Raw genomic sequence first — 18,379 nt, forward strand, 5'->3', positions numbered from 1 at the left:
ACGTTTACTTTGAATTCAAAAACTTTGGTTTTGCGTTGATTATTTTTGGAAAAGTTAGGTTTAAATGTCTTCTATCTAAACCTTTAATCGAATTTTTTTTATCAAATACAGAATATGTTCTGATCATTTTAAAACGGTGCGCAGACAGTTTTAGGCAAAAATTTTAAAGTTAGATTTTAGCACTTCTTTTATTTTTAATGAATAGTTAGAAATTAATTTTGGCCGTGGTGCCTTTACAAAAAGTGATCAAAATTATGTTTTATACATACCTGTTTTTTACAAAAGTTTTCTCAGAGTTTTAGTTTTTCACCGAAACCCTAATAGCCAAGGGTATTTTGGTAATTTCACTTTGAAAGTCGTTTCTGAAAATTTTCAGAACCGAAAGTTTGTCTTGAATATTTTTCTAAGCTGATCCCGGTAGCCTTTATCTCGATTAGGTTTCAAGTCGTTCTGAACGTCCTTTTCCTTCGACGATCTACGATCATAACCTTCGATATCCAGGTGAGAATAATCTCACTGCAACACAGATTAGTTCAAAATAAAATACGATAAGTATATGATCTGATTGAGTTAATAATATTATTTTTATTGTTATTATGTGATTGTTGATATATGTGTGGTATGGTATGATATGATATATTATGAATGATATGGTATGTATGCGGAGTTTATGATATGATATGGTATAGTATGTTATGTAATGATATGATATGATATGGTATGGTATGATAAATTATGAACGATATGTTATGATATGCTGAGTTTATGATATGATATGATATGCTATGTAATGATATGATATGGTATGATATTTTATGTGATGATATGTTATAAATTAGAATACTTATATCATGTTCTTTTTCTAGTCAGGTTATCATGTTTATTTTATGTCACACGTCATTCATGCATGTCACGAAAATAAAAATAAAAAGTGAAAATATAAAGATAAGCAAGGGAGTCGTACCGACTGTTAAGCCGATTTCTCGTCCCAATAATCTATACCAGATTATTTCGAATTGTCTCGTATATTTATTTATATAAGTTAAGGGTCTCAAAATCCGATTATGAAGATTGAACCGAAATCCAAAAGAAATTAATAGATAATACGAATTAAGAATACAGAAAAAGTGAAAGGAAATTCCTTTTATTGATTAATGAACGCAAACCTTACAAGACTAGGAAATTATTTGAGAATAAGCAGGAAAACTCGAGAAAAGAAAAATATATCACAATCTCCCCAGAAAAATCTGTGGCGTAAAATGAAAATGGATTGAGCTTTTATAGCCAGCTTGCCGATTCTCCTGTTTCTTCAGATCGGCACACGTGTATGAGCAGAACCGGTCTTTCACCCTTCATTCTCGCGTACATCCCCACTCTTAGGCGATTTGACCGTTTCTTAGATGATTCATCGTTCATATTTCTTGGCGGGACCGTCTAGGAACGCTCGTGGGCCCGGGTCGAGTTGGGATTCTTTGAAATATTGTCTTGGGCCGATCTCACCTGCGCCTAGGTTTATTAGGCCGAACTGGGCTTTGGGCGGAACTAACGATTATCCTCTCCTTTGGGCCGAACTCGTTGTGGGCCTGGTTGGTCCGATTCGCCTGGTGGAAGGGAGAGACATTCACTCCCACAATGAGTACCCCAGTGTCTTCTATATTATGAGATAAAATTCGACGAAATATTCGGGTATTTCTACCTCTTGGTTACATTTGAGCAGGCGCCGAGGACACGTGTCTCCATGTCCAAGCCTCGATACCTCAAAAGTTTTTTTTAATTATAGCAATTTTCTCGGGATTCTCAACCGTCGATTTGACGCTCAAATAAAGCTGTGACCTTTCGATTTCTTTCATTAATATCAATTCATTCATATCTCAGAGGTAAATATCGCAACTCTCTTCTTCTTTTTCTTCTTCGTTTTCTTCTGCGTTTCTTGAAATCTCTTTGCTTTCGCCGTTTCTGGCTGTGAAAACTCTCGAGATTACTTTCCCTTCTGTTATATTAGCGGGTACTAGGTTTAGTTCATTTTTATCCCAGGTTCTTGTTCTTTACCCATTTTTTTTTGTTAAACCAACTTGCAAAGTGAAATTTCGAATCCCGACAAGAAGAGCGATGATCCCAACAGTGAGTTGTCGTCGCCGTCGTCGTTGACGAAGCGCGGCCTCGCCGATATGGGGGAGCGATACAACTTTCCCGATGGGCTCAGGGTGAAGGTAGGAGGCCAGTCCGCCGATCGAATCATCCCTGGATACGTTTGTGTGTACCAGGTATTTTTCGAAGAGTGCGGACTGCGCTTTCCTATCCCCGACTGCTCATCGAGTTTTGCGACCGTCTGGGACTTCAGTTCGCCCAGATGTGTCCAAACTTTGTTCGCCAAGTGATAGCGCTGTTGCTGCTGTCTAAAGAGGTTGGGGTCTCTCTAGACGTTAAAGACCTCGGCCGTCTATTGGTCGCGAAGCGCAACTCAAAGCACCATCCGGTGTGCTTCTACTTGGCGAACTGACCTCGTCAAGGTATAGTTACCGACTTTCCCGGTAAGGAAAAGAACTGGGGTTCGAAATATTTCTATTTCGAAGTCAGTGAAAAGACGGTCGAGGTGGAGAAGAACTGCTTGTCCGTCCCGTGGAAGACGGACTGTGGTAATTAGGGGGGTTTTTTGGCGATCTGCGAACTGGTTAGTACATGTCTAGAGCGACCTAATGTTTTGTTGTTTTTGTTTTTGCAGAGAAGATTGTCGTGTTCCCGTCGGACACGTTTGATCTTAAAGTCCAGAAGCTGCGCGCGTGTGAAGTTTCCTGGAAGTCCTTCTCCGAAGCTCGGTTCGTAGCAGCCGATCTTTGGCCCGCTGCTCCTTCAGGTCGATCTTTATTTCCGAATTTTACCTTGTTTCGCAATTTTTAGTATTATTTATCACTTATTTTATTTTTCTTTAGGCGACTCTTCAGACGATCTCTCCTCCTCGTCCGAGATGAATAACGAGGACGTGGACTGGCGGGCCAAGAAGAAGGCCCTTAGGGCGGCCAGCGATGCCGGAACCTCATCCGGATCGGCCGAGAAGGCCAACCAGTCCGCTCCGACAGCGCCGACTCCTACTTCCGGCTTTCAGGAGCTCTCAGTGATGGTTCCCCTGGCCACTCTGCTCATCGAGCTCGACGGCGAGCCTGAGGTCCCCAAGACCGCCAAGGCCGCCAAAGCCGCCGAGACCGCTTCTGTCGGGGTCATCAAAGCTACGTCCGCCGAGGTCTTGAAGGCTTCGGCAGCCGCGGTCAAGTCCACATCGGCTCCGTCCTCTCAGGCCAAGAGGAAGGAGGTAGAAGGCGTTCAGCAGAACGACCCGAAGAAGGGACGGGCTAACGATCGCGGGAAGGCCGTGAAGGGTTCCGGACAGCCGCAGGGGTCTCCGCCAGGCTCCTATAAGCTGGCGTTTAACTGGAATCTCGACAAGCCGGTCTGTGATGACCCGGCGGCGGCGTGTCTCATGCGCCAATTCAACTTCCCCGAGTACTGGCTCCCGATGGTCTCGAGGATGCACGGGGCGAGCTACTATCGCTCCGTCAACGCGGCGGGCTCTCGGGTAAGTTTTGATTCTTCTTTGGCTTCCATTTTACTTTCTCAAGGCTAACTCTCCCTTTTGCAGTTCATGGCCGAGCTGAACAAGGGCTTCCTTGGCTACGCGGTGATGTACGACCGCCTTTCCCTCGCGAACCAAGAGCTGCGCACTAAGCCGAAGGCCTCCGAGGACGAACTCGTGAAGTGCCAGGGTTCCCTCGGTCAAATGGATCACTTGATTGCCGAGGCGGAGACGTATGCTCGTCGCGTGAAGGATCTTGAAGATCGCCTTCAGGACTCCGAGAGGACGCGGGTCGACCTGAAGAATGAGCTCGACCTAGCCGAGGCTTCCCATCGCAACCTTGGATCCGAATTGGACCGGGTGAAGGCCGAGCTGGCGAATGAGAAGGCGGGGAACCGCTCCTTGTATTGTGCTTACCGTTCGGCTAAGGACGACGGCATTCGCTCGGGCAAGAAGGCCGCTGGTGGCCTACCGCCAGTTCGTCACGGCCGGGAAGACGAGGACGACCATCCTCCGGAATCTCGATCAGGCCAAGGCGGCGTCGTCGATCTTTCTGGAGGTCGTCAACAAGGAGATCGCTGACGCTCTTGCCGAGCTGTAAGAGGCCAAGGACGAGCTGGTGAAGCTTCAGGCTGAGCTTGACAGCGTGCCCTTGCCTTCTCTTGCTGGGGCCGAAGATCTTGAGTTCACTCCTTACGACGATCGCTCGCCCCTTGATGCGCCTGCGCCTGAGACTTTCGAGGTCGCGAATCAGTTCGGCTCGATGCTTGACAGCTCGGAGGCCGTGCTTGCGTCGATCGATGAGGCCGGGGAGAACTCGAAGGAGGCCGAGCTTGCTAAGGACAAGTCGGCCTAGATCCACCTCGCCTCGTCCACAAATTTTTTTAAGTTTAAAATAAATGTGTTTTTGGGGCCCCTACGTGGGCGTTCTTTTTTTTTGGGCCCGACATTTGGGCAAGCTCGTCGAACTTCTTTCAGTTATTATTGTTAATTCTCTTTTTATTTGCTTCGAACATATTTTGTGATTTCGTTGAATGTTATTGATGTTCAGTTCAAACTTTGCTCGTTTTTATTCTAATAGCGGCTTTGATAGACAATGCATGATTATCTTTCATCGATACCTTAAAGTTCATGTTTGAATCGGACGCAGTGATTCACTGTGGCATTTATTCGTTGATTGCTTATTTGCATGATGTGTGTCGGCCATCGTCAGTCGAATCCCTAGTCGTGTTGGAATTATGTATGCAGCGTGCCATCGGGCTATGCCTTATACATGATATATATATATATATATATATATATATATATATATATTTTATTGCACCAAAACTCTAAGTCTTATTTCGCTCTTAGGTTTATAGTGGTTTATCATACACAACGTATGAACCAAGCCTTGGGCTTGTTCATTCCGTGTATAGGTCGAATCCGCCGTGCGTGGCAAATTGATCTGAATCGAACTTGTTCGTTCCAAGTTTCTCTTGTTTGTGGAGGTGGGGGCTGGACCTTGTCTCAAGGCTGCCTACGTACCCATGTTTGGGATCAAGCCGTTACATAGTTCGATTGTTGTGACATTACTTTTAACAGTAATATTTCTTTAGGTTCATGATATTCCAATATCTGAGTACTGGGATACCGTCGAGCGTTTCAAGCTTGTAGACGCCTGTTTGTGGGATTCCTGAGACTCGGTATGGTCCTTCCCAGTTTGCTCCCAATTTTCCGGCGTTTTCTTCGGCCCTGTTCTGATACACTTTTCTCAACACGAGATCTCCAGTGTTAAATTCTCGGAAGTTGACTCCTTTATTGTAGTATCGGGCGATTGATCGTTGGTATAAATTCGTGCGCGTCAAAGCTTGGTTTCTTCTTTCGTCTGTCAAGTCGAGGGAGTCGCATAGCATTTTATTGTTAGTTTCTTCGTGATCTTTCGCGTACATGGTGCGAATTGTTTGAATTTCGTGTTCAATGGGCAATATTGCTTCGACCCCGTAGACCACAGAATATGGAGTTTCCCCGGTAGGCCTTCGTGGACTCAAGCGGTAGGCCCACAGTACTCCAGGGAGTTCGTCGGCCCATCGCCCTTTTTTGGCTAGAAGTTTCTTTTTCAGGTTACTAACGATTGTTTTGTTGGTAGCCTCAGCGTGTTCGTTCCCTTGTGGGTACCGGGGCGTCGAGAATCGTAAAGTGATTCCTTCTGCTGCACGGAATCGTCGGAACTCTTTTGATATGAATTGTGCGCCGTTATCAGTGATTATCTCTTGTGGCGCTCCATGTTGACGTACAGATTATATTTTTCCAAATGAATTTTTTTACGTCCACGTCCCTTATTGAGACGAATGCTTCGGCTTCAACCCATTTGGAAAAATAATCTGTTGTGATAAGGAGGAATTTCAGCCCTCCTAGTTCTTTGGCTAGGGGGCCTACGATATCCATGGACCATTTCAGGAATGGATATGGGGCGGATATGGAGGATAGTTCCTCGGCTGGTTGCTTGATATTCGGGGCGTGCTTTTGGCATTGGTCACATTTCCGTGAGTGTTGGTCACAGTCGGCGACCATGGTTGGCCAAAAATACCCTTGATTTTTTATTTTAACCGCGCTAGGGCTCTTCCGGCCGCGTGGTTCCCATATTCTCCTTGGTGTATTACGGAAATGATGCGTTTGGATTCTTCTTTTCCTATACATCGTAAGTATATTCCGGAGAAACTTCTTTTGAAAAGCACTCCGTCTATTATGGAGAATCTTGCGCTTTGGCTAATTAGCTTTCGACGCAATTGCTTATCTGTCGAGGTATGGCCTTCGGAGATATATCTGATTATATCCCTTCTCCAGTCCCCCTCCTCTATTATTACCATTAAGCTTGCGCTTTTGGTAGTGATAGAAGATTGTTTTATTGCCTCGACCGGTATGATTCGGCTTATCATAGGATCTGACGTTGAATCTAAGGCGGCGAGGGCGTCAGCGGTGGTGTTTTCTCCTCTAGGGATGCGGGTTAACTCGAATTTTTCGAATTGATTTGTCATTTATTTTACTAATTGCGCGTATGCCTCCATACGCTTGTCTCTTGTTTCGAATTCTCCGCTGATTTGATTTGCAACGAGCTGCGAATCACAAAAGGCGGATATGGATTTTGCTCCCACAACTTTTGCCAGGCGTAATCCTGCGATTAGTGCCTCGTACTCGGCTTCGTTGTTTGAGGCGGTGAAATCCAGGCGGAAGGATTGTTCAATCACTTCTCCATGTGGCGATACCAGATGTATCCCAATTCCGGCCCCTTGCTTTGTGGAGGAACCATCGACTTTGAGGGTCCAACTTCCGGCGTTTGCCGTGGTTTCGCTTTCGTTTGCGGGGAGCTCGATAAGGAATTCAGCTAGAACTTGTGATTTCGCGCATGTTCTAATGCGATATTCGATATCATACTCACTTAACTCGACGACCCACTCGGTTAATCTTCCAGACTGATTGGGGCTGTGGAGGAATGATCGTAAAGGTTGAGTGGTCATTACTACTATCGAGTGGGATTGGAAATATGGTCGTAGCTTTTGTGCTGCTGTGATGACGGCCAGAGCTAATTTTTCCATTGCTAGATATCTTGTCTCTGCATCAACGAGTGATCTACTTATGTAAAAACACTGGTTTTTGGTCTCCTCGTTCTTCTCTGACGAGGACTCCACTGACCGCGGTGTGCGATACGGCTACATACAGGTAGAGTGGTTCTCATACTTTGGGCGTGGCTAGGATTGGAGGTTCGACCAGGTATTGTTTCAGTTGCTCGAATGCTTCTTCGCACTTTTCTGTCCATTCGAACTTCTTATTTCCTCTCAGGGGCTTATAAAAGGGTAAGCACTTATCGGTTGATCGGGAGATGAATCGACTAAGGACTTCCACGCATCTTGTTAGTCTCTGGATTTCTCTTTTGTTTCTGGGGGAGGGTAGATTTCGGAGCGCTTGTATTTGGTCTGGGTTGGCTTCAATCCCCCTCTGAGTTACCATGTACCGGAGGAATTTTCCAGAATATACCCCGAAGGTACATTTAGACGGGTTTAGCTTCATTTGGTAACTGTTTAGGACATTGAAACACTCCTCTAAATGTGAGACGTGGTCTGTTCCTCGTAGTGATTTTACTAACATGTCGTCGATGTAAACTTCCATCGTTGTTCCTATCTTGTCGGCGAACATTTTGTTCACTAGGCGTTGATATGTGGCTCTTACGTTTTTGAGCCCGAAGGGCATCACCTTATAGCAATAGATACCATTGTCGGTTGTGAAGCGATTTTTTCCTGATCATTGGGATACATCAGGATTTGATTGTATCCTGAGAATGCATCAATGAATGACAGGATTTTATGACCGGCGGTGGCTTCCACCAAACGCTCTATGTGTGGTAGGGGAAAGCTGTCTTTAGCACAAACTTTATTAAGATTGGTATAGTCGACGCATACGCGCCATTTACCGTTCTTTTTCTTGACGACGACGGTATTGGCGAGCCAATCGGGGAATTTTACTTCGCGTATTAAACCGGATTTTAAGAGGCGATCTACTTCTTCGTTGACCACTTTAGCCCTCTCTGGACTGAGTCTCCTACGCTTTTGTTTTACGGGCTTGTAACTGGGATCGACGTTGAGTTGGTGCGCGGCATGTCCTTTGTCGTCCACGCAAACGTCTTTTTGTTCTTCTTCAGGAACGTTATCAGTTTTCGGCGTACGCTCCCTTTCAACTTGGCCCCGATGCCTACACATATCTCGGGGTCAGTTACGTCTATCTAAATCTGTGTTATTGACTCCGTATCGGGTTCATCTTTTTCCTCTGAATTTTCCATCGGAGGCGGATGGATGGCCTCGTTTCTGATGGCCATTAATTGCTATTGGCCTTCGTTGGTTTCTTCGCTAGATGGATCTTTCGAATTGTTTTCTTTTGGCTGATGCTTTTCGATGATCTTTTTATGATTATTCATATAACAAATTCGGGATGCCTCTTGGCTCCCTCTGATTTCTTGTATCCCGTTGGGAGTCGGAAATCGTACGCACAGGTGGTAGGTCGACGGTACCGCCCTCATCCCATGTATCCAAGGCCTCCTGAGGATAGCGTTGAACGGGGACGGGCAGTCGAGAACGGTAAATTCGACTATCCGGTTTACATCTCCAGCCCGTACTAGGAGTTCGATGATTCCTAGAGAGGGTGTCACCTCCCCATTGAACCCTGATAGCTGGTTGGGTTTGTGCTCAATTTCAGCCTCCTCGATGTTCATTCTATCCAAAGTGGTCTTGAATATAACATCTACGGAGCTTCCTCCATCAACCAAGATTCTGGCTACCATGTAGTTACCCACTTCCAGTTCGATGATCAAAGCGTCGTCATAGGGCCCGTATAGCCTTTTGGTATCGTCCTCATTGAATGAGATCGTGGTATCTTCTGCCTTTCGGCACCCAGTTGACCTCGGTGTACCTTTAAGTTGACGCTGGTGTGCTTTAATGGAATTTACGCTATCTCTGCAAAATTTTGAACCTCCCATGATATAGTCGATTCGGGTTTTGCTTGGGGAACGTCGTTATCGTCCTCCTTTGCCCTTCCCCTTTTTGGGGAGGGATTTCCCCGGGTTCTGTTATTGTAAATTCCTTCTTCTGGGGTGGTGGTCCTAGGTCGACATTCTTCAGCTCTCCATTTTTATATTTCTCAATAAGTACCTTTCGGGCTACAACACAATCCAGAGTGTCGTGTCCGTAATTTTTGTGGAAATCGCAGTATTTTTTCTTGTCACGCAGCCATTTCGGGGTGCTTCCTTCGGGAACTCCCTCGTCGTTTACGTTAAAGGCGTGTTCCGGGATATTTGAAGGCTTCATCCATTCGTTGTTTTGGTAAGGTCTCATTCCAGGTGTCCTGGCCATGGCCGGAACAGGCGACATGGAAGGGGCCTTCCTTGGATTATGTTTCTTTGACAGGAGGGCCCTTTCTTCTTCAGCTTTCGCGTAGTTTGAGGCGCGATGAATTGCATCCTCGATGGTGGGTGGTCTATTTACAGTCATTTCCTCTCGAAATCTGGACTCGTGCCACAGTGCATTTTTTGGAGCGTTCAGAGCCGATTCTCCCTCCACGGAATGGATTTTTGACATGACAGTCTTAAACCTTGTCATGAAGCTTTTTAGAGTTTCGTCTCGGGCTTGTTGGGTATTCCATAGGTCCGCCATGGTCGCTTCATCTTCTACTAGCATTGAGTAGTGTTTGATGAAGGCGGCCGACAGCTGTTGAAAAGAACTTATCGACCCTTCTTCGAGACGCGAAAACCAATCTAAGGCGCTTCCTGACGGTTTTCGGCGAATAACTGGCAAAACCCTGCTTCTCGCTCGTTATCTCGCAGACATGCTCGCCCCATCGCGATGCGAAAGGCCGTTACATACGTTTTCGGGTTGGAAGTACCGGAGTACTTGGGGAGCTTGATCTTTCCGATGTCCCCAACTCTGACTTGGGTGATACATGGAGCAAAAGGGGTTCGACCAGTATCTGCCACCAGCCGATCGATCTCGGGAGCCGAGCTCGTGGCATAGTGCATTCGGGAGTCTACATCCCGGAACTTCTCCTCCACCATCTGACGGAAGGCATTAAACGCGGGGTGATCATCCCTCGGGATTTCTACGGCGAACTGTTCTCCCTCAGTTCGGATATCTCCTCTCTGAGGGTTTCTTTCATCTGGGCGAACTATCGGCTCGAAATAGTTCGAATCCTCAGGAACTCCTTCCTCGCGGGGGAGATTGATGACATGAGGAACATATCAAGGAGGAGGGCCTCCCGAAGGCAGGGGAGGTAGGTCGCCCTGAGTCGGTCGAGCTCGCCAAACGCTAGCCTCGACCTGTCCATCAAACTGGCCAATTCCGACCGTATTGCTAGGGCCGGCCGTGTCGGGTGACATGTGGATTCTGGAGAAGCTTAGCTGCCTCCTGGGTGGGGCGAACCTTCGTCCGTTTGCGGTAGGCGGACCGATCGAACTCAACAGAATAGCTCGCTCGGCGTCGAGCTGCTCTTGAAGTGAAGATTGCGCAACTGTCAAGCTATCGAGCTGGGATCGGGTTGATCTCTGGAATTCGGCAGTGGTTTCAACGAGTTTTAGCAGAAGAGCCCGTGTCTCCGGATCGGCTCAGAAAACCGGGATTTCGTGCTCGCTGTTAGAAGACATTCTTTCAGATCCGATCTGTGTTCTTCGGCGTTAGGTTTCTGATAAGATTCCCACACACGGCGCCAAATTGTTGAGCCGATTTCTCGTCCCAACAATCTATACCAGATTATTTCGAATTGTCTCGTATATTTATATACATAAGTTAAAGGTCTCAGAATCTGATTATGAAGATTGAACCGAAATCCGAAAGAAATTAATAGATAATACGAATTAAGAATACAGATAAAGCGAAAGGAAATTCCTTTTATTGATTAATGAACGCAAACCTTACAAGACTAGGAAATTATTTGAGAATAAGCAGGAAAACTCGAGAAAAGAAAAATATATCACAATCTCCCTAGAAAAATCCGTGGCGTAAAATGAAAATGGATTGAGCTTTTATAGCCAGCTTGCCGATTCTCCTGTTTTTTCAGATCGGCACACGTGTATGAGCAGAACCGGTCTTTCACCCTTCATTCTCGCGTACATCCCCACTCTTAGGCAATTTGACCATTTCTTAGATGATTCATCGTTCATATTTCTTGGCGGGACCGTCTAGGAACGCTCGTTGGCCCGGGTCGAGTTGGGATTCTTCAAAATATTATCTTAGCCCGATCTCGCCTGCGCCTAGGTTTATTATGCCGAACTAGGCTTTGGGCCGAACTAACGATTATCCTCTCCTTTGGGCCGAACTCGTTGTGGGCCTGGTTGGTCCAATTCGCCTGGTGGAAGGGAGAGATATTCATTCCCACACCGCCTCGAGCCACAGAGGTTTTAAGGAGAATTTCTCGAGCCGACTTACGGGCCCAAATGGAGAAATTTCTCGGGCCGAGGCCCTAATATGTTTATTAGATAGAGCGAAGTGTGAGACCTTGCAACCCCATATTTTCGTCTCTTAAGTGTGCACTGAAATTGGTACGACTACCCTAGGGACACCCCGAATTAAAACTTGATAGAATCAAGAAAAGAAAGATCAAGTCACCGTTTAGTTTTAAAATACTAATAACTGGTTCATGCATTGCATTACTCTTTTTTGTGAGCTTTATATTATTCTCGCTGAGCGTAAGCTCATCTCTTCGGAAAAAAAATATACGTCTGTGTTGTAGGTAAACAACTTGCAAGGAACTGAGTAGGGCGGACTAGCGGCGTGGATAGCGAGAGGGTTGGGTCATGGTTTCCATTCACGAATTAAGTCTTCCGCTACAAGTTATTAAGAAATAAAGTTTAAAGTTTTGTTTTCGTTATTAAGAAATAAGTCTTCCGCAACGAGTTTTAAGAAATAAATTTTAAAGGTTTTTATTTTCATTTACTTCGAAGTTTCAAAGAATTTTATGTTTTGGTTGAAATTTATATTATGGATTATGTTTTAGTATATTTGCTGTTATGTTTTGTTTTAAATTCGTATTTTCAATTTTGGTTAAGTACTTCTCATGAAGTGTTCAATATACAATCTTCATATTTTTCTTAAATGCTTTAGTTTCTTTTTAAGATCTTCTAAATTTTAGTTCGCCTTGATTCGATGTGTTTTCAAAAAAATTCCTCCAAGTTTTCTAAAGAATTTTCTAAAGTTTAAAAAGTAAGATAAGTAAGACGGTCCGAAAAGTCGGGTCGTCACAGTTGGTATCAGAGCAACGAACCTACGACCCCATTCGCTATCGATTGCACGGCTTCCCCCACTCAAGTAAGTTAGTACTTTTTTTATATGTCAGTCGTATTTTTTTTCTTAAATGGAAAACGTTCAAGTTACTCGTGGACAAGGTAGACGTAGGCCACGCGGCCGAGGTAGAGGAAGAGGCAGAGTTGCCACTGATCTCCCAGTGCAAGATGATCATCATATCGCTCCGTTTCCCACACAACAGTGAGCAGCAGCAAATTTCCAACGGTCCAGCCCTCGGACCTCAGCCAGTGGCCCAACCAGATCTTGCGGTACTCGTTACTGCATTGCTACAACGTATCGAAGCCTAAGAAGTAGAGATACAAGAGTTAAAGAACCATCTTCCCCAAGCGAATGGAAATGTTGAAGAGGATCAACAAGCACCACCAGCACCTCCCCAGAATGTACCTCAGATGGACCAAGTTGTTGTGATGACTGATGATCTTTTCGAAAGGTTCAGGAGGATGAGAGCCCCGTATTTTGAAAGATCGACTGATCCTTTAGTGGCTGATGAGTGGATGTCAGAGATGAAGAAGATCTTCAACTTCATGAATATCTCGGAAATTGAGAAAGTCATATGCGCGTCTTTTGTTCTGAAAAAGGATGCACGATACTGGTGGGAGACAGTTGCAGTTAGAAGAGACACACGCGCTATGTCTTGGGATGACTTCATCGAGGAATTCATCAGTAAGTATTTCAACATGTGCGCGATGAACACTCAACAAAAGGAGTTTACAGAGTTAAAGCAAGGCACGATGACTATGACTGAAGCTGTGAGAAAGTTCAACCATATGGAAAGATTATGCCCTCGCCTGGTTCCGACCGAGTCAGAAAGAGTTCGAAGGATGATGAGAATGTTCCGACCGGAACTGGCTCTAGCTATCGACAGTGGAAGTCATTCACCATCCACTGTTGCAGACTGTCTCGAACGTGCAATGCGTGCTGAATACCATTTGGTTCAAGTGAAGGAGGAGCGAGATCGGTACATCAAGGCACAGAAGGAAGAAAAGACTCAAAGTAGGGGAATATGCAACAATAAGAAGTCCGACCAGCTTCTCTTCAACAACCAAGTCGACAAGGCGCAATATCTCTAGAATGAAATGAAAATGGTAAGAAGAGGAGCCATCCTGAAAATAGTGGTAATGCAAATTACAAAATCAAGATGGAAAATGGGTCATTTCCGGAGTGCAACATATGTGGAAGGATGAACTTAGGAGAATATAAGATGGGCACTATATTGTGTTACAAGTGCGGTCAGCCAAGACACATCTTCAAAGATTGTCTGAAGCAGAACTTTGAGCAGAACTATCAGAATGGTGAATCACCTTCTTTCAAGATGAAATTGAAGGGCCACAGATTTTCCAAGGCCGACTAGAAGTACCACGAGCAACTCAAACACCACAGCCACCTTAAGATCGCATTTATGCCTACACCAATGTCGATGCCCTAACCGGAACCTCGGATGTAGTAGCAGGTCCGTTATGACGTCTTTGTATTGGTTGACTCTGGTGCTACTCACTCTTTTTTTTTAGTTGGAAAATAAAATTAGGCTATAGTCTAGAGAAAACTAGAAAATTTTTATGCACGGTCTTACCGTCCGGTAATGCTTTATTATTATCATAGTACTGCTTAAAAAAAGTACCGATAATAATTAGTGGTCAGAAGCTAAGGATCGATTTCATGGTCTTATAGATGAAAGTTTTCAATGCTATCTTGAGAATGAGAATAAGAAAAGAGAATGCAATATATATCCCGAGCTCTTTCTAGAGGGACTTGCTATGTCCGAGTAATAGTTCTTACAGTTCTTCTCGATGTTCTTTGTTAATTTTCGGGACGAAAATTCAAATAAGTAGGGGAGATTGTGAAACCCCGGATTTTTTTTAAATATTGTTGAAATCTTCTTTTTAGTATTTTAGTAGATTTAATATATATCTCTCTTTTATTTATATATATAAGGATAGTGTGTTTGTGATAAGTATATATACATATATATAGTATGTGCTTGTGATTTGTATATATTATATATTGTGTAATCATATGTATATATAATTCTTACATAGTTATGTATAATATATAATTAGTGAAGATTTGGTATATTGGGAATATGTTTATAATATAGGTTATTTATGTATAAATTATATAAAAGTTATAGATTATATATTATATATGGTTTATATACGTGTATGTGTGTTTATATATATATATATATATATATATATATATATTTAATATATTAAGTTTAGAAGTAGGATTAGAGTTTGGGCTTTTATGGTTTGGGTTTTTAGGGTTTAATTAAACCATATATAAGCATCCCATCCTTTTTTTTAACGCTTCTTCTCTGCTCTCCCTCCCCTATTCCTCTCTCTGTTTGGAAATTCGTAGCCCTAATTAGGTATGTTTTCTCTTCTATCTGGTTCGCATTTTTTGAAAACGGTTTTTTTAAAACGCTTTCCCTGGTTTAAAAAAAATGGTTTTGCGTTGATTCTTTTTGGAAAGGTTAGATTTAAGTGTCTTCTATCTAAATCTTTAATCGACAAATATTTTTATGTAATACAGTATATTTTCCAATTATTTTCAAATCAGTGCACAGACCTGAGACCTATTTCCGATTTTCAGACTTTAAATGTTTACTGTGAATTCAACAAATTTGGTTTAGCGTTGATTATTTTTAGGAAAGTTAGGTTTAAATGTCTTCTATCTAAACCTTTAATCGAAAAATATTTTTATCAAATCAATAATATGTTCTGATTATTTTGAAAACGGTGCGCAGACAGTTTTTGGCAAAAATTTTAAAGTTAGATTTTTGCACTTCTTTTATTTTTAATAAATAGTTAGAAATTTAATTTGACCGTGGTGCCATTACAAAAAGTGATCAAAATTATGTTTTATACATACAGTTTTTTTACAGAAGTTTGCTCAGAGTTTTAGTTTTTCACCGAAACCCTAATAGCCAAGGGTATTTTGGTAATTTCACTTTGAAAGTCGTTTCTGAAAATTTCCAGAACCGAATGTTTGTCTTGAATATTTTTCTAAGCTGATCCCGGTAGCCTTTATCCCGATTAGGTTCCAAGTCGTTTTGAGCTACCATTTTCCTTCGACGATCTACGATCGTAACCTTCGATATCCAGGTGAGAATAATCTCACTGCAAAACAGATTAGTTCAAAATAAAATACGATAAGTATATGATCTGATTGAGTTGATAAATTTTTTTTTTATTGTTATTATGTGATTGTTGACATATGTGTGGTATGGTATGATATGATAAATTATGAATGATATGTTATGTATGCGGAGTTTATGATATGATTTGATATAGTATGTTATGTAATGATATGATATGATATGGTATGGTATGATAAATTATGAATGATATGTTATGATATGCTGAGTTTATGATATGATATGGTATGATAAGCTATGTAATGATATGATATGGTATGATATGTTATGTGATGATATGTTATAAACTAGAATACTTATATCATGTTCTTTTACCAGTCATGTTATCATGTTTATTTTACGTCACACGTCATTCATGCATGTCACGAAAAAAAAAGTGAAAAGATAAAGATAAGCAAGGGAGTCGTACCGCCTCGAGCTATGGAGGTCTTAAGGAGAATTTCTCGAGCCGACTTACGGGCCCAAATGGGGAAATTTCTAGGGCCGAGGCCCTAATATATTTATTAGATAGAGCGAAGTGTGGGACTTTGCAACCCCATATTTTCGTCTCTTAAGTGTGCACTGAAATTGGTACGACTACCCTAGGGGCACCCCGAATTAAAAGTTGATAGAATCAAGAAAAGAAAGATCAAGTCACCGTTTAGTTTTAAAATACTAATAACTGGTTCATGCATTGCATTACTCTTTTTTGTGAGCTTTATATTATTCTCGCTGAGCGTAAGCTCATCTCTTCGGAAAAATACGTCTGTATTGTAGGTAAACAACTTGCAAGGAACTGAGTAGGGCGGACTAGCGGCGTCGATAGCGAGAGGGTTGGGTCATGGTTTCCATTCACGAATTAAGTCTTCCGCTACAAGTTATTAAGAAATAAAGTTTAAAGTTTTGTTTTCGTTATTAAGAAATAAGTCTTCTGCTACGAGTTTTAAGAAATAAATTTTAAAGGTTTTTATTTTCATTTACTTCGAAGTTTCAAAGAGTTTTATGTTTTGGTTGAGATTTAGATTATGGATTATGTTTTATTATATTTGCTGTTATGTTTTGTTTTAAATTCGTATTTTCAATTTTGGTTAAGTACTTCTCATGAAGTGTTCAATATACAATCTTCATATTTTTCTTGAATGCTTTTGTTTCTTTTTAAGATCTTCTAAATTTTAGTTCGCCTTGATTCGATGTGTTTAAAAAAAAATTCCTCCAAGTTTTCTAAAGAATTTTCTAAAGTTTAAAAAGTAAGATAAGTAAGACGGTCCGAAAAGTCGGGTAGTCACAAAATCTATATGGCTCAACCAGACGGATTCATAGAAATGGGTCAAGAGCACAAAGTTTGCAAATGATTGAAGTCCATTTATGGACTCAAGCAAGCGTCTAGATCCTGGAACCAAAGGTTTGATGAGGTGATCAAGACCTATGGTTTCGAACAAAACCTTTATGAGCCTTGTGCTTACAAGTACTCGAAGAAAGTAGTTGTTTTCTTAGTCCTTTATGTAGACGATATCCTCCTTATAGGAAGAGATATTAAAGTAATGTCTGACATAAAGGAGTGGCTGGCAAAGCAATTCCAAATGAACGATTTGGGGAATGCTGCTTTTGTTCTAGGAATACAAATCATTCGTGATAGGAAGAACAAACTACTAGCTCTGTCTCAAGGTACTTATATAGATAAGGTACTTTCTCGCTTCTCGATGCAAAATGCCCATGGGGTGTTGTTGCCAATTCGTTCAGGAAAGTTCCTATCGAAAGAGCAGTGTCCTAAGACACCGCAAGAAGTGGAGGATATGAGTCGAGTTTCATATGCATCAGCAGTTGGGAGTCTGATGTTGTTAGTAGATACCAGTCAAACCCTGGTCAAGAACATTGGGTAGCTGTTAAGCATATCCTAAAATATCTTAAGAGAACTAGAGACATGATGCTTGTATACACAAGTAATGACTTGGTGATACAAGGATACACTGACTCTAATTTTCAGGCAGACCGTGACATGTTGAAGTCAACGTCAGGGTCAGTGTTCACTCTCAATGGAGGAGCGATTGTCTGGAGAAGCGTTAAGCAATCTAGTATCGCAGACTCTACTATGGAAGCTGAATATATTGCAGCTTCCGAGGCAGCCAAAGAGGCTGTTCGGCTTAAGAATTTCTTAGCCGAACTGGAGGTAGTTCCTAACATGAACGAGCCTGTGCAACTCCACTGTGATAACACTGGAGCCATCGCAAACTCGAAAGAACCTCGCAGCCATAAGAGAAGAAAGCATATAGAGCGAAAATACCACCTTATAAGAGAAATAGTTCGAAGACGAGACGTGGCAGTCATGAAGATCTCGACGTTGGACAACATCGCGGATCCAATGACAAAGGGACTATCTGAACATGTGTTCATGAAACACGTGGGAGAAATGGGACTTAGATACCTGCCATATCTTCTCTAGGTAAAAGTGGGAGATTGTTATGAATTCTTGCCCATGAGAAGATACTTATGTAAATTCTCGTTGAAATTATTAATAAAATAAAATTTGACATTTATTAACTATTTGAATTGAAAGCGTTATTTCTTATTTATTAAGATTTATTAAACATTCATTATTCCATAGCGCCTCCGTATCTAACTGAGTCACGTGCTGGGCACATGAGTTCGGGCGGTGTGCTAAAACATGGTCGATGACTGATATACGCCTGGAAAACTATATCTAAAGTCATATATGTGGAACACATAAGTGAAGGCTGATCACTATGTGGGAGCATTCTACACTTGTGGTAATTGTACAACTCGGACAGGTCTTGGTGTAGATGTGTCGTTTAAGGACCGTTACGACACACTAACCGAGGCCACTATGATGGTCACAGT

General features: G+C 42.5%; 2 protein-coding genes across 2 annotated transcripts; both read right to left on the reverse strand.

The window, feature by feature from the left end:
* Nucleotides 1–6,585: 6,585 nt before the first annotated feature.
* Nucleotides 6,586–7,143, reverse strand: LOC149400900 (uncharacterized). The gene has a single exon (XM_089610542.1). It carries the CDS (start codon nucleotides 7,141–7,143, stop codon nucleotides 6,586–6,588), a length of 558 nt encoding a protein of 185 aa, XP_089466668.1.
* Nucleotides 7,144–8,423: 1,280 nt separating this feature from the next.
* Nucleotides 8,424–8,879, reverse strand: LOC149400901 (uncharacterized). The gene has a single exon (XM_089610544.1). The coding sequence runs from the start codon at nucleotides 8,877–8,879 to the stop codon at nucleotides 8,424–8,426; it is 456 nt and encodes a 151-aa protein (XP_089466670.1).
* Nucleotides 8,880–18,379: the final 9,500 nt, after the last annotated feature.

This window comes from Urtica dioica, chromosome 4, assembly GCF_054948205.1.
Source record: "Urtica dioica subsp. dioica isolate 48M chromosome 4, U.dioica_male_clone48M_v1_H2, whole genome shotgun sequence".
NCBI classification, from domain to species: domain Eukaryota; kingdom Viridiplantae; phylum Streptophyta; class Magnoliopsida; order Rosales; family Urticaceae; genus Urtica; species Urtica dioica.

Bases quoted from the DNA above. Each gene is read 5' to 3' on its own strand.
- LOC149400900 (XM_089610542.1), bottom strand. From the start codon at position 7,143: ATGGAAAAATTAGCTCTGGCCGTCATCACAGCAGCACAAAAGCTACGA.
- LOC149400901 (XM_089610544.1), bottom strand. From the start codon at position 8,879: ATGGTAGCCAGAATCTTGGTTGATGGAGGAAGCTCCGTAGATGTTATA.